This window comes from Equus caballus, chromosome 1, assembly GCF_041296265.1.
Source record: "Equus caballus isolate H_3958 breed thoroughbred chromosome 1, TB-T2T, whole genome shotgun sequence".
NCBI classification, from domain to species: domain Eukaryota; kingdom Metazoa; phylum Chordata; class Mammalia; order Perissodactyla; family Equidae; genus Equus; species Equus caballus.
Window position 1 is genome coordinate 134,562,097 of NC_091684.1, and position 14,804 is coordinate 134,576,900.

The following is a 14,804-nucleotide window of genomic DNA, read 5'->3' on the forward strand; positions in this document are numbered from 1 at the left end:
TTTCTATCATTAGAAAAATTTGAAAAACACCACCAAAAACGTTAGCTCTCTTTCTCCCTGTCCTCTTTTTGTATTTTATTCCACCCTCAACTTTTTATTTTAGAAAATTTCAAACTTCAGAAAAGAATAGTTTGATGAACACCACATACTCTTTACTAATATTCACCAAAGTGTATTTTACCTATTTGCGTGTGTTCTCACTCTCCACCCACTCGCATGCACACGCAGGCTATTATTGACCCGTGATAAAGTAAATTGCAGACATCGCGACCTTCAGCCCTAGACACTGCAGCAGGCACATACTCCTGCTTGAGCATCGTATCCAAGAAGTCTTACCTGGATTCAACTGTGTCATCTTAAATACAGTCCATATTCAAATTTTCCCTCTGCCCACGTTCCTGATCACTCTTTTTTGAGGGTACCCCTGTCTCTTGAATATCTTTTCTCACTGGTAAGCCTCTCTATTATGGGGACATCTTATTTATTTTTTTGGTGAGGAACACTCTCGCTGGGCTGACATCTGTTGCCAATCTTCCTCTTTGTGCTTGCAGAAGATTGTCACTGAGCTGACATCTGTGCCAATCTTCCTTTATTTTGTATGTGGGATGCTGCCACAGTGTGGCTTGATCAGCGGTGTGTAGGTCCACACCTGAGATCAGAACCCGCGAACCCTGGGCAGCCAAAGTGGAGCACGTGAAGTCAGCCACTATGCCACCGGGCTGACCCCAGGGACATCTTATTTTGAACCAAGTCTGACTCCCTGTCCCTTGTCTTTGTTCATCTGCTGGAGGTATCCAGGTTCTTGTTGTCTGTCCCTAACGGTCCTTGAGATGTCTAAAGATGGCTGAAGAGAGTTTCCTCTTCAGATTTCCCACCCCCATCCCAGTCAACATCCTGGCATCATCCTCTGGGCTCTTTCCTGGTGGTCAATCAATTTGTATGACGTGTGATTCCTAGAACTGAAGACCTATGGTTCCAGCTGACCCCTAGAACAGAGCAGGCTTGCCACCTCTAGGTGGCAGTTGTATATCTTCAAATGCAGCCCATGACCATATCAGTCATAACGGCTAAGCAACTCATCCAGTCCTTGTGCAACTGATGTCCATTGACTGGGATTGATGTGGATAAAGGACTGGAACTAACATATGCTGGGACCATCTAACGTGCCAGGCCTGGGGAGATGGAGGTGGGAGAGACAGAGGCCTGCTCAGGGGGATACTGACTGTAGAATCCTAGTGCCACCAAGTGTTAGCTGGAGACTAAACCTCTCTGGGTCTCAATGTCCTAATTTCTGGAAGGGGATAATATTCCACCTTTCTAGGTCTGCTGTGCAGATGTAATAAGACAGTGTGTGTGGAAGCACTCAGCATGGTGTCTGGCATGTAGGAGACTTCTGATCTGGGTCTTGAAGAATGAATGGCATTTTGGGGTAATGAAAATGTTCTGGCAATTGTTGCACAACAGAGTGAATGCACTAAATACCACTGAAGTGGATACTTTAAAGTGGCTAAAATAGTGAATGTTATGTTAAGTGAATCTTACCACAATCAAAAAAAAAAAAAAAAAAAAAAAAAGAGAGAGAGAATAAATGGAGATTTTCCAGGCAGAAAAGGTGGACGAGAGAGCCGGGAAGCACATTTCAGGCATTATAGCAAGTTTCTGAGAGTGACTGCCCGAGCCCCGCAGGACAGAGCTTGTGGGCACTCCAGTGGAGGCTGTCTCTAGTCCAGGGTAACTTTCAATGGGTATTATGACCTAAGTCATATTTCACTTTATTAGGCACCAAGACGACCTGATTTTGTCGAACACTTTGCAAACTCACCACCAAGGTGAAGTCAGCTCGAGGGGAGTCGGAAGAAGTTTTAGGTAAGTTGAGAGATGGAGCCATGTTGAATTGGCACAGCGGGTCCCAACCTTTCCTGCCTCCTGGTGGGGTGGGGTGGGGGTGGGGGGGGGGAGGTTTAAAGAAACACTGTACCAGCGCAATCCCGAGGGCGGTGCACATTCCTGAATCTTCTATCTGAAGCTCCTCAGGTGACTCTCACATACAGCTGATGCTGAGGACCAGCCTAAACCAGCGGGTTGAAGTCCGCCGTGTCCAGGGCACTTCCTGTTCTGAGCGGCCCAGCGCCCCCGAAGCCCAGAGCCCACCCACCAAGCCGACTGCCCCCGGGAGCGCTCCATTCTTCTTGTCAGAGGGGGCTGTCTGAAGCAACATGAGTAGGAACGGAATAAGGCCCGAGAAAGCACAAATGGGTTAACAAAGCTGATCTTTTAACCAGTTTATTGTATTTTTACAGTAATAAAAATAAATTAGTCATACACAAAAATAGTTGTCATTTTGGCTGAAGAGAAAACAGACTGTATTTACTCACATAATTCACCTTCTATCCTCCTTAAACAATAATTTAACACCACAAGGGTGACATGGAGTCGCTGGAGCATCAGAGGGTTCCTTGCTCCGGGCTGTGCAGTTGCCAGGACAACTCAGAGCTCCGCCCCAGCAGTCCCATTGGGGACCCTGGAGGCGTGGGCAGAGCGGGAAACGCCTCCCCTCCCTTCCAGCCCCTCCCCGTCCCTTCCAGCCCCTCCCCACCCTTCCAGCCCCTCCCCGGCCCTGCCGCCGCCCTGCCTCCTCGGCAGCGCTCACCAAGCCGCGCCCTTACTGCTGCTGGGTCTAACCAATGAGGCCGCACACACAGAAGGGACGAGAAAGGCTCTCGTATTTCCTTTGCCAAATGTTCGGGGATGAGGAGAGGGCGGATTATATGAGCAAATATAATATTTAAGATGGAAAGGTGGCAATCCAGACAGACCTGTTTCAGGTACAATGCCAGGGTGAAAAACCCCTGAACGAGTCGAAAAGCAGAGTAATTTATATTCGATTTTAAAACCCAAGGAATTTGACTAATCAGTATACTAAATTCTAAGTATGGACTTAGAATAAGACATCGTGTAGCAACTTTCCAGGTAGCTGGGTTAGTAGGATCAAATGATTTTACACAAATGTGGATCGCATATGTAAATAAATACCTATAAGGTCCCTTTAAAATTAACATATTCTAAATAATAGAACTATTTTGGTGTAGTGACTCATTCTGCCAATAGAGTTCAGAATACACATTTCCTATAGACATCTTGTATTTACAAAGAACAAAATAATAAGTTATAACAAAGTATATCCTTCTGTCAAACTGAGCCTGGGGATCTGGGGATCAAGGCAGGTGGAAGTTAGTTATGTAACAGAATGGCTTTCCTCTCAGTGAGGCAAAGGGCTCAACGTCTGGAAGATGCTGGGAAAGCTGGCTGGAAGCTCCCCCCCTCCAGTGGTCACGTTTCCTCAGCACAATGGAAGTCTCCCACTGTCACACTGAATAGAACCAGGAGCGTGGGATGGTTCAGGGTGGAGACAATAACTTCGCTCCGGCAAAGGTGCAGGAAAGCAAGGCGAGTTGAGAGAGAGAGAGATGCTATTTGGAGGGTCCTAGTCTAGTCAAGGCTCTGCCCTGATCAAGATGTGTGACCCTGGGCAGGGAACTAGCCATCAGGACGTTTGGTTACAGATCTGTGAAGCAGGACCAGACAGGGCAGCTCTGAGCAATCTGCTAGTGGTTCTTTGAGGTGTGAGGCCACATTCAGCTCAGGGGAGGAGGGCCAGACTGGGTTCAAAACGGCAGAGAAATGGGAAATAACTTCTGCTGTGTACTTGCCATTCCAGGCCAGGCGGATCACTTAAAACTGTACTACTGAGAGAGTTACCAAAGCCCAGACTTGGAAAGGATCTTAAAAGCATGTGGCTCCAGTTGGGTGCTGGAATGCACTCTCCAGCATCTCTGACAGATGGCCATTCAGCCTCTGCTGAGACCTCCCAGTGACTGGTCAGTCACCGCTGACCACAGAGCCTTCTGAAGGCTCTTGGTTCTTCTGCAGAGCTATCTCAAGTCTCTTTTTCTCCAAGCTAAATACTCTCATGAAGTCCTTGTCACTGTTTTTAATAGTCTGCACCCCTCATCAGGATTGAGCATGCTCATCTGAATGCTAAACGTTATCAACATTCTTAAAGTTTCCGACAATAGCAAATATAATATGGTATGACTCTCACCAATGTTTTCTCCTTCTGTAGCCTAAATGTCTCATTTTTTCCCCCCTGTGTTTTCTTTGGGTGGTTCCATCCCACTTTCTTGACTCACAGTAAGCTTAGTCAACTGAAACTCTTACATCTTTCCCATCTTGAACTTGTATACTTTTTATTTATTTATTTTTCAATCCAAAGGGAGGACTTCATGTTGTTCCCTGGTGAATTTCTAAGATCCAGGTTTTGTTCTAGTCTCCTAGATCTTTTCGGATCCAGAACCTGTCACTCAAGCCATTAGCTCTCCAAATTCGTGCCATCCACCAATTTTATCAGTAAGGCGTCTAACTTCCCATCGAAGCTGTATTAAAAATGTTTCACATGGCAAAGATCCAATGTTGGCCTCCGCCTGCCAGGCTAATTTGGGCTCCCTCAGGTTTGGTTATTTAGCCTGTTTTAGGAGAAGTCACGTTTCTTTTTACCACTTATATTTATGTGTTCCACATTAGAAAACTGATATTCCAATTCTAAAATGATTCCATTAAAAAAAAACAGGGCGCCACTAGTTTAGAAAGGTACTAGTAACCTCTAGATTTCTCTCTCTGCCACACAACTTGATGAAAATAAATTAAGCTAGTGTCTCTCATTTTTCATCCCTCTGTAAGGCCAATCTTTGTAAAGGAAAAAGAGTGTTGAATGCTCAACACTTTGAAGATAAGTAAATGATGCATACTGAAGGAAATGAAGAAAAAACCAAACTCCAAGAACCCTGGACCGAGAAGTAAGGCAAAGGGACAGATCTGAGCGCTAGCATCACACTGTAGCTCCCCGAGGGCAAGCACAGGCCTTGCTCATCTCGGTTCCAGATTAGCTGGAAGGTAGTGGGCGCTCAACATGCCTTTAATGAACTGAACTGGCTCCCTCTAGTGGCCGGGTTTACAACATTTTTTTTTTTTTTTAGCGTCACCTCTTTTATACTATTCCTTTTCTATGGGGAGAAATGCAAGTCGACGTGAGGATGGGCAGGGCCCACTGCATTAAATGGCCTTCGCCTAGGCTGCAAGGGGGCACAATTTCTTTCTTAAGTAAGTGAAAGTAAAAAAGAAAACTATTTCTGTTTGGAGCTTTGTTGATTTTGTGAGAAAAACATGTAACAGCTTTAATTCATTTAATTTTAAAATTCAGAGCAGAGAATGCGGCAATCTAGTACATAGGGGGAAAAAAGCAGTATGAAAATGTAAATTTCAGTTCTGCATTATGGCCATTTAAGGGAACAGGGAGAGGATGGACAAGGAGATGGCAGATAACGGAGAGGAGAGGCTGAAGCAATGGGGGGCCAAGAAAGGGGGAGGAGGCATGCCCGGAGGGAGAGAGTCATCAGAAGGTCCCACCCAGGAAAGTTATCACTGGAAATACTAAAGGACTGGATCATATGTGTTGTGCTAAGGACAAAGGCATTTAGATATTGATATAAGAAACAAGGATAATTTCCTAGTAAAAATTGGATTTCTAAGACAAATAAGTTGATAAAACCCCTGTTCTAGTAATTTAGAACCTCTTCAGAGATGAGTGAATTCCAAGAATAGCTCAACTATTTGTTGGAAGATAAAAAAGACCCCTAATTAAGGTACTTTTTCCCCCTGAAGACATGAGATTGATCCACTTGCTCCCACCCAGTCCCACAACTACATGACGGCCACTCTCACAGGAGGATCGCTGCCCTTTTGGGTAGCGTGTGGCGGCCACAGGACAATGTTAGATGTCAAGGAGACAAAGCCATCATTGACCTAGCCCAGTTGTGAGAATCCCAAATTAAGGACCTGGGATGTTCACCTCCAGCCATATGGAGAACTCCCTTTTAGGATGGAGAGCTCACTCATGTATGGTGGTCCATGCCTCTCCTGGGCAGCTTCGATGGCTAGAAGCTTTTCCCTTAATTTGAGCTGACATCAGCTTTTCTGCTCTTCCACCCATTGATCTTGCTCTGCCCTTCAGCATGGAAGAAAGCATCTTTTAAGAAATCCTTCCAATGATTGGCTAGCTCAGCAAGATCTGAGAGCAGCCATACAAAGGAAAAACTCCCCTGAGACAGGAAGCAAAAGCAAGTGGTGAGAGGGAGAGAGTGGTCCCTGGGCGGGACACCACACGCTTGGCTTCTCTGGTCTCCTTTTGCTTGGTGGGCATGAGCTCCTGGGCCTCAGCCCAGTGGCTTATTGCACAAGTTCCATAAAATCAGGAGAGATGGGGGTGCTTCAGGGAAGTGATGGCTGGGGCTCTCTAGGAAGAGAAGGACACCCACAGAAAGGCCAGCTAGAGTTTCTGAAAACCCTAGGGTCGTGGGAAGCTGATGGAGTGCATCAGACCAGGCTGGCGTCTGCTTCCAAAAGCCCCAAATGATCATCAGATTAGCAGATTTTCAGGGGAAAGGGCTCACAGCAGAAACTCAAATGCTGAGAATCCAGGCGTGCTTTCAAAGGGAAACAGGCCAGGGAGCATGGTACTAAATAAGATAAATTTTCTACAAGCTTACAATTTGTTTAGCCTGATAGTTTTCTTAATGAGTGAGTGAAAGAATATATCTAAAATACATATATATATATATTTCTTCTTCTTAACTGGTTTTTCAGCTAGTTCACCTTTCCATATGTACTGTACCCGCCTTCCAGCCTGAGGCCTCTCGAACTACAGAGTTAGGGGAAGTGAAGCAGGGAAGACCCTGCCGCTGTGGCCATCACTGGAAGAGTTCACAGCCCCTTCTCCCAGGTTGGCTGTATTAACGTAGATCTTAATGCTGAAGTCTGGAAGGGGAGGATATGGGTTGTGAGTCATGGGAGAAAGGAGGGATGCAAAGTCACAGAGAGAAATCCATAAGTCAATCAAGAAAGAGCAAAGGGAGACTCTTTCTAATGGAAGTGCAGGGTTTGCTGGGATAGCTTGGTTGGGATTCCTGGGTGATGAGTGTGAACAGCCCAGGAGAGACGGCTAAGGAGGGGAGACAGCCTAGGGCAGAGCTGTCGGGAAACCTGGTCGGGGACCTGAAAGGCTCTGTGGCCAACGGGACCCTGATGTGTGATTCCATGGGAGGAACCTATCACTGGGGAACAGAATCAGTGTTTCAGGCAGTCACCTTGTTGCCCTCCAATGGCCTTCTCATCTCATGGGACAATTCCATTCCTGATGGGGTTTAACAAACCTGCAGAGTGCTGTAACCAGGATCCATGACTTCCTGGGGGAAGGCATAAATAGAAACAGACTTCTGAAACAACTGAGCGCAGGGGATGACGTCCTGACCTCTGGTCAGAGGAAAACTCAAAGGCCTGGGTTTCATGTGCTGAACCGGAAACTTCTCAGCCTCTCGGTCTGAAATGAAGCCACATCCCGCAGACCCAAGACTAAGGCCTCGGGGTGAGGGCTTTGTGGTCAGACGCTTGGGGTCGGGACTCAGCTCTGCCACTGAACGGGTGACCGTACCCGGCAGCTCAGTTACCTAAGTTGAGTCTCAGTTTCCTTGTCAGTAAAATGGGGATAATGATTCATTCCCTGCCTCCCATTCTGAGGCGCTGTGAGCCGCTATGAGCTAATATCTGTGAATACACCTGCAGAACAATAAAGCTCTATACTGACAGGAGATATCTGTGTCGTAAGGCAGGAAAACAGCCTAACGTCTTCGAGAATGAAAACAGGCACTGTGGGCTGAGGTAACAGGGAAGTGGGCGTCTCAGCAAGGCTTCTGGGGCTCTGGGGTGGGCACTGCCCCTCCGACTCCCCAAGGGCGCTGATATTGGAAAGGCCGGTAGCACCAGGGACAAGGCAGTGCCCAGTCAGGGCCCGACCGCTGACCTAGAAAGTGCAGGCTGGGAGTCTGGCTGAGAGCCACGCGCACTCCCCACTGCTTGGTTTTCAGGGAGCACAGTTGGCAGATGCCACGTTTCCCAAGGAGGGGATGATCAGTTTATGGCGATGCTCAAAGGACAACGTGGCTTTGCTCCTGGGAACCACGTGTACACCTTACACGGAGGTGATGACTCAGTTGGCTGGCAGCGCATCGGGCCAGGGAGCCCCTGGTGGAGCAGGAGCCAGCCAGTCCCACTGCTCACAGACTCCCTGTCCAGCCCTACTGACGGGGTGTGGGTGTGTTATCTGCTCCCCAGGAAGCCCAGCTGCCTGTTGGCCACGCGAGTGCAGGAGGCGCAGCAGGCCGTCTTGTAGTAGTTGTAGACGCAGAGCCGCGCCTGGACCACCACGTTGCAGTTGTAGTACCTGTCCTTGCAGTTTTCATCTGCAGCAGAAGAGAACAAAAAAGACTCACTGAACACAAGAGGCAGCCTGTACTTACGGAAAGAGAAACGCAGCTTTCAATCCTGGCCTTACTGTTTATCACATGAGAGGTGTGAGCGTGGGCTAAGAGCTTATGTTTTTTCCTTTAAACATAAAGCTGAAATCTCACTACTTCGACCTTAAGGATGACGGAGGCAAATCTCTGCATGCACTTCCATTTTAATCAGTTCACAGTTAAGTTGATCTTTTGGTGAGTGGCTTGGATGGCCATCTGCCACAAACAGCCACCTTAAACTGTGAAACTTATCATACTGAAAGGATTTTGACCCCTTGAACTCCGTGGCTAGGCACAAGGTCACAGAGACACCTAGATGGGCTTGGCATTGTCATACCAGAGAACTTGACGGAGCTGAAGAAAGACGAATCTTTACTCCAAGATAGGAATCCCTACTTACCAACTTCAGGGACACAGTCCTGAGGGTTACAAGATTCTTTCTCTTCTGGTTTCAACTGAGGGTCACAGAGATTACTTAGGGTCATATCATCTGACAGACAGCGCACTTCCCGGACCCGGAAACCGCCCTGGCAGCTCTTGGAGCACTGCATGGGGACAAAGGGAGAAAGGTAGATTCCTTGGCAGCCATCAGCTCAGCACAATGGAGAGGGCAGATACTGGAAAAGGTCTAACATCTCCCAAAGGAGACAGAATATTCACACAAGCTCCCGTGCGCCTCTCCACCGGCTTCACCCTCATCCACTGAGGCCCAGTCACGTCCCAGCCCTACCCCACCCACGTCCCCTCCTCACATTCTTTTGACAAAAATCTGGACATCATATAACTCCCTCCATAATATTTCAGTTTGTAGCTCTAAAAGACAAGGACTCTCAAAAAATTACCACAATCCCATTTTTACATCTAGAATTAACAATAGTTGTTTATTATTTTCAAATATATATATATTCAGTGTTCCTATTTCCATGTCCTGTGAATCTCAAAGATTTTTAATAGTTGTTATTTTTTTTCCTAATCAGAATCCACATCAGGTCTGCACATTGCCATCGGTTGACATGCCTTTTACAACTCTTTAATCCACAGGTTCCCTCCACTGTATTTTTTCCCTTTGCACTTTATTTGTTGGAGAAACCGAGTCCTTTGTCCGGCAGAGTTTTCCATAGCCAGGATTTCGCTGACTGCATCCCCACGGTACAGTTTAACGTGTTCTTCTGTGCTCTGTATTTGCTGTGTATTGGAAGTTGGATCTAGAAGAGGCCTTAACAGGTGCAGCTTTGATCCTTTTCTGTGGTGAGACTACTTCATAGGATGCGTGTGGTTGTCTCTCTTTTGGGGATGTCAGCAGCCATCGATGAGCAATGCCCAGATCCACTAGTTTAATTGGGGTTGGAAATGGTGCTAATATTCTACCACTCCTTCTTTCTCTAGCTGGGAATCTTTTCTAAAGAATCTCTCCTGCTGTCTCTGCCCCCGCCCCACACATTTTGTCTTTGGTTCCCCAGCGGTACAGCTTGTTTAGGAAAAACAGAGTAAATGCTCCATTATTCCCCTTTATTTATCAGTTTTCAGAATAACAGGTTAGTTCCTCTAACAACCTCTAATAGTGATTAGCTTATTATTATAAACTTGTTACAAATGGATGAATTTAAACATATATGATGTGTTTCATTCAATTTATGGTAGTTATTATTTTTCCTGATGCTCATAATGTCCCATCAATGACTAGCGTGAGCCCCTAAAAGTTGGTCCTGGGGTCTCTGGACATGAACTCGGTTGTCTTTGAGAATGTCCTTGCTGCCTGGTTTGAAAAGATAGTCCACCTAATTTATACGTACATGGTCCCAGATCTGGAATCAGCCATCTCTCTAAGAATTCTTGGTTCCTTTTAGTGGACAGTGGTATTTTGAAACCACATTCTGGCTGACAGGCAGGCCCTTTCCTACTGGACTGTCATTGTTTCTTGGCTGTTTCAGTGGATAATACTAGAAAAGAGTTTCTTTTTTTTTAAGATAAATTGATTAATGAGTTCATACTGACATTGCTAATTCGAATTCAGGACAATAGGATTTTCACTTAAACTTCTCCTATCTTTTATCTGTATCTTCTTTCTCCTAAGTTGAGGACCCTATTTCTCAAGGATATGGGGGATAATAGAGTTATACTCTCATATTTTCATATATACTATCATAGTACCATAAAGTATACTACTCATTTACTTTATTGCACATTATATCCCCAATCATCTCAGGATACATCCAACACTATCACTAAAAATGTGACTATTGCAAACAATGTAAACATTTTTCTGCAATTCTTCTTGTCCTTAGGGATGGACAAATTACTACGTTTTAAAACCACGTGCAATAGTGCTGATGCCCCCAGTAGGGTACATATTTAGCTTCATTTGTTTTATTGCATTTTCCATTTTTAGGGATTGCTTTTTAAAAAAATTCAACTTTGTTTTATAATTATATAAAATATTTACTTAATTTCACACTCAAATTTATAAAACAAGGCATGTTCCAACATTGAGCTTCCATCACTGTCTTTGCTATGATAGTAACCATTTATTTCATATTTGTTTCAGTCTATTTATTTCTTTTTAAATTTACAGACAGAAAAATTCACTTTTTGTGGTGAACAGTTCTATGAGTTTTGACAAATTCCTAGAGTCGTTTATTTCTCACTGCAAACAAGACCCAAAAGTTCCATCTCACACAGCAAATCCCCTCGCGTTTCCCTTTGTCGTGAGATTCACCCACCGCATCCTCCGGCAAAATCACTGACCTGTTCTCTGCCCCTACAGTTTTGCCTTTTACAGAATATTATGTAAACAGGATCACATTACATGTAGCTTTTGGGGTCTTTCTTTCACTTAGCAAAGTGCACTGAAGTTCACCCACGTTGTCGGAGGCCCCAGCAGTGCACTCGTTTTTGTTGCTGAGCAGTGTTCCGCGAGTGAACGTCCCATGGTTTGTTTATTCATCCACCTGTTGAGGGACATCTGAGTTGTTTCTGGCCAAGTGTTTTGGAATTTGTCTCTTTGATGTGGCCTGGTGAATTTGGCTCCTTTTAGACTCTCCGAACCGAGTGGCAAAATAAAACAGTGACCTGTTCTAACATTCTCAAGGGTCTTGGCCAACATCAAAATCATTAAATTCCATTTCCCAGAAGTTGACAAAACACTTCTGAAACACAACACCTCCTTTGTCCCCACTTGCCCCTGAGATGCGCTTGACCACACACTCGAACGGCCGTTACCACCGGAGTGGACACACACTGTTTGGAAATAGGACTGTCAGCTTTTATTTGCATATTTCATAAGCAAAATCCCTTTCCTCACCTCTAAGTGATTCTGACAAAGGCTCTGGCTTCTATTCCGGGCTCACCGACAGCCATTGCTTGAAGATCTTCAGTGACACAAAGCAGAATGACTCCCCACCCCCACCCCGCCACGTGTCCAAGCTGTGTTAGAAGGTTCCTGGCAATGATGCTAAGTAAGTTTTATGTTTCATGAAGTTTCTCGAAAATAAACTCTTCTACTTGGAAAAAAAAGAATTTTATCACGATTTCCATTCTTTCCCATTTCCTTCCTTAATAATTTATCTCTGTATTAACTGTCTGTCTCTGTCTCTCTTCATTTACGTACTACTCTCCCTCCTTACAAAAAAGATTTTGCGATGGCTTAAGAGATACTTAAAGGGCTACAAGGTAAAAAAAAAAAAAAGAAAAAGAAAAAAGTGAGGAAATTGGGGTAAAAAGAAGATAAAAGTAGGAAAAAGAAAGAGAAGCCAGGGAACTTTGGCACACAAAATCCACTTTGTAAGGTCTGATAAACTCTCTCTTAGAGATGGGCCACAATTTTGGCTCTGAGTTTCCTAGCAGCCAATTCAAAGAGAAAAACAGGATCAGTCCCATAATCCACAATCCATGTTGTCTGTAGGATTTTAAAAAGTGTACACAACACACACAAATCAAGATCATCCCAGGCTCCAGCTCCCCCACCAAGCAGGCTGAGCCCAGGGGTGCCCCAACAGCAACCGATGAGAGCAGATTGCAGTAGGGAATCTATTCGAGGGCTGAGTCCAGTGCCTGGCATCTAGTAGGTGGTCCAGGCGTATCTACGGGAAGAAAGCAGAAGAATGACGTACTCTTGAAATCTCTATCAAGAGCACCATGACTTACCATGCTCCATTCTGTGTTAAACCATTTGGCCCCACAAGGCTTGAGGTGGCAGGATTGCTGGCTGGGGGGTCTCTCCAGGAAGGAACATTCATAGGGGTCAAGCACTTCAAAAGTATCTGCATTCTTCCTAACACAAATCACCTCCCTCTGTTGGGTCCCGCTCCCACACTCGATGGAACACTAGAGAAAGAAGCAGAGAAGGACGGGTGTCACATGATGGAAAGAGGACGAGAACTACCGTCCACCAAGGGATGTTTATGAATGCTTTCCATCATCAATTCAGTGAGGGAGAGTGCATGGGCACCTGGGAAATGTTTCTGGAGGAGAATTGCATGTGGATTCCAATTTTCCTAACAATTCTGTGTCTAGAATGGAGACTTGGTGTCCTGAGTTACCACAGCTTGAGGATGCTGGTCCCTCCGATCCTGGTCCCTCAGTGCTGAGGGTGAAATGGTTTCCTATAGACTCCCCCATGGGAACACACCAGCTAGTCAGTTTGGTTGATTCTGTCCAGTAGACTCTGACCACTCTCACTGTGAAACTAGGAACTGACAGTCTGGTTTATCTGCTGGTCTCTTAGAGGGTGGATACTGGGAATGAATTAGTCTCCCAGAGTCTGCTCACCTGTGGATGAAGGGCTAGGTTAAGATTCACACAAAGCTGAGAAGACAATCTCAGACTTGGGACAATGTCACCTATGGTCAACCCTCCCCTCCCAAGAGGGTGGCCAGGCGGAAGCCTTTGACTCTGGGGTCCAATCCCCTTGCTACCTAACTTGGTGCTGAAGCTTGCTATAGTTGTGGCCACAAAGAGGCCAGTCAGACTCTTAGACCTGTTGGCGTGTTGTTAGTTTACGGAAATACAATGCATATAACTGCTCATAAATTTCTCTATTTAGTATCTATTCCTTTGTAAAATGGTTTTTGTTCATGTTTGATTTACTCTTAATACTTTTTGGTTACAAATTTTAAAAGCTGTGATCTATATACTTTTAGAGACTTTCAAGAATCTACTGCCTTTATGAAAAGCCTGTAACAACATCTACAGCTGAAACTCTTAATACTAGCCTTGCTTTTGTACGCAGACGCACAGTGAAATAAAAACAAGGGGAAAAAACTCCACACCTCTGCAGAAAAAAAACACAACCCAATCAACAGACTCTGAATTAGTCAAACAAAGCGCAATAAACATCACCATCAGCAATTTCTGTTTTGTGTCTTCTTTTCTGCCATTTCATAGACACAGACATCCAGAAAACTACAGGTCTTCTTAGTTTTCCTATTTTCTTCCATGTTAGTTAGTCAACTTGTCTGTTTGGTGCTGGAGGTTGAGTGCAATCCCAGCATCGCAGGCAGACGGTATTCTATCTCTGTGGTTTGTACGTGCGTGTCATGATCTGTCAGACCTGGGTTTTCCCTGGATGTGATCTTTCTCATCTGTGTAGAACAATGCATGTCGTAACATGTTAGTTCCTTATTGATTGGAGTGTATTCAGTATATTCATGTTTTGTCTTTTTCTTTCAAGGGTTGCAGACAATGAAAGAATCGGAGGCAGGAGAGAAGCAACAGGCTGCCAGGCAAAGGTAGGAGGAGGAGAGCCGGAGGAGTGAGGGTGTGTGTGAAAGGTCCGGGGCGGCAGGAGCAGGACGCTGGGCTGAAGTCAGGAGAGGCGGAAACTAGTCTAGACGTTGTCACGAATTGGTCTTGTGTCTTTGGCCAAGACATTCGCTTCCCCAGGGCTCCATTATCTCACCTGCAAAGAGCGGGGTTTGGAAACCTGACCTGAAAGACCTCTGACTCCTCTGAAGGTCTCTGTCTCTACTGAGTGTTTGGCAGAATAGCAGACTGTAAACCTTGACCAAAACCTGAAGTTATTTTATGCTGTTCGGAAAGTCCTTGAAGACGTTAGGTAGTTAAGGGAGAATGAGCACATATCTCCATGTTCTCTGACCCTAAATGCCCAGAAACAGCAGAATAGTAGTGTGTGGAAACAAGTGAATGGATGTGTGTGCATGAGACAGTATCTGAAAACAGGAAAGGGTACTCATCCTCAGTGGGCCAGAAATCCTGGGGAATCTTTGAGTGGTGAAAGGCAGATGAGAGTAAATTGAAGGAAAAAATCACAGTTCAAAATGCACACAGAGGAGGACTCCAAGCAAGGAGGGAGCAGCTCAAGTGCTTTAGGCGAGAACAGTGCGGACACGAGAATGTGAGGAACAAGAGGGAGGCTTGGATGAGGAAGGGTGATCAGCTAAG

At 45.4% G+C, this 14,804-nt stretch overlaps 1 protein-coding gene and 1 long non-coding RNA gene across 6 annotated transcripts in view; one reads left to right on the forward strand and one right to left on the reverse strand.

The window, feature by feature from the left end:
* The first annotated feature begins 1,729 nt into the window (after positions 1-1,729).
* Positions 1,730-2,330, forward strand: LOC111775978 (uncharacterized). Its single transcript, XR_002811968.2, has 2 exons — positions 1,730-1,866; positions 2,027-2,330. It is a non-coding gene; the product is annotated as an uncharacterized lncRNA (long non-coding RNA).
* THSD4 (thrombospondin type 1 domain containing 4) overlaps positions 2,268-14,804 on the reverse strand; it is a 551,036-nt gene continuing 538,499 nt past the window's right edge. For 4 of the 5 annotated variants that reach the window (XM_023654473.2, XM_070234557.1, XM_023654479.2 and 1 more), the window contains 3 exons: positions 12,549-12,728; positions 8,806-8,950; positions 5,224-8,351 (listed from right to left, as the gene is read on the reverse strand). In XM_023654473.2, coding sequence (XP_023510241.1) covers positions 8,209-8,351; positions 8,806-8,950; positions 12,549-12,728 — 468 coding nt within the window. In that variant the 3' untranslated portion in view covers positions 5,224-8,208. Of the gene's footprint in view, positions 8,352-8,805; positions 8,951-12,548; positions 12,729-14,804 lie in introns of all 5 variants that reach the window. The other variant, XM_023654498.2, reaches the window with a different exon arrangement.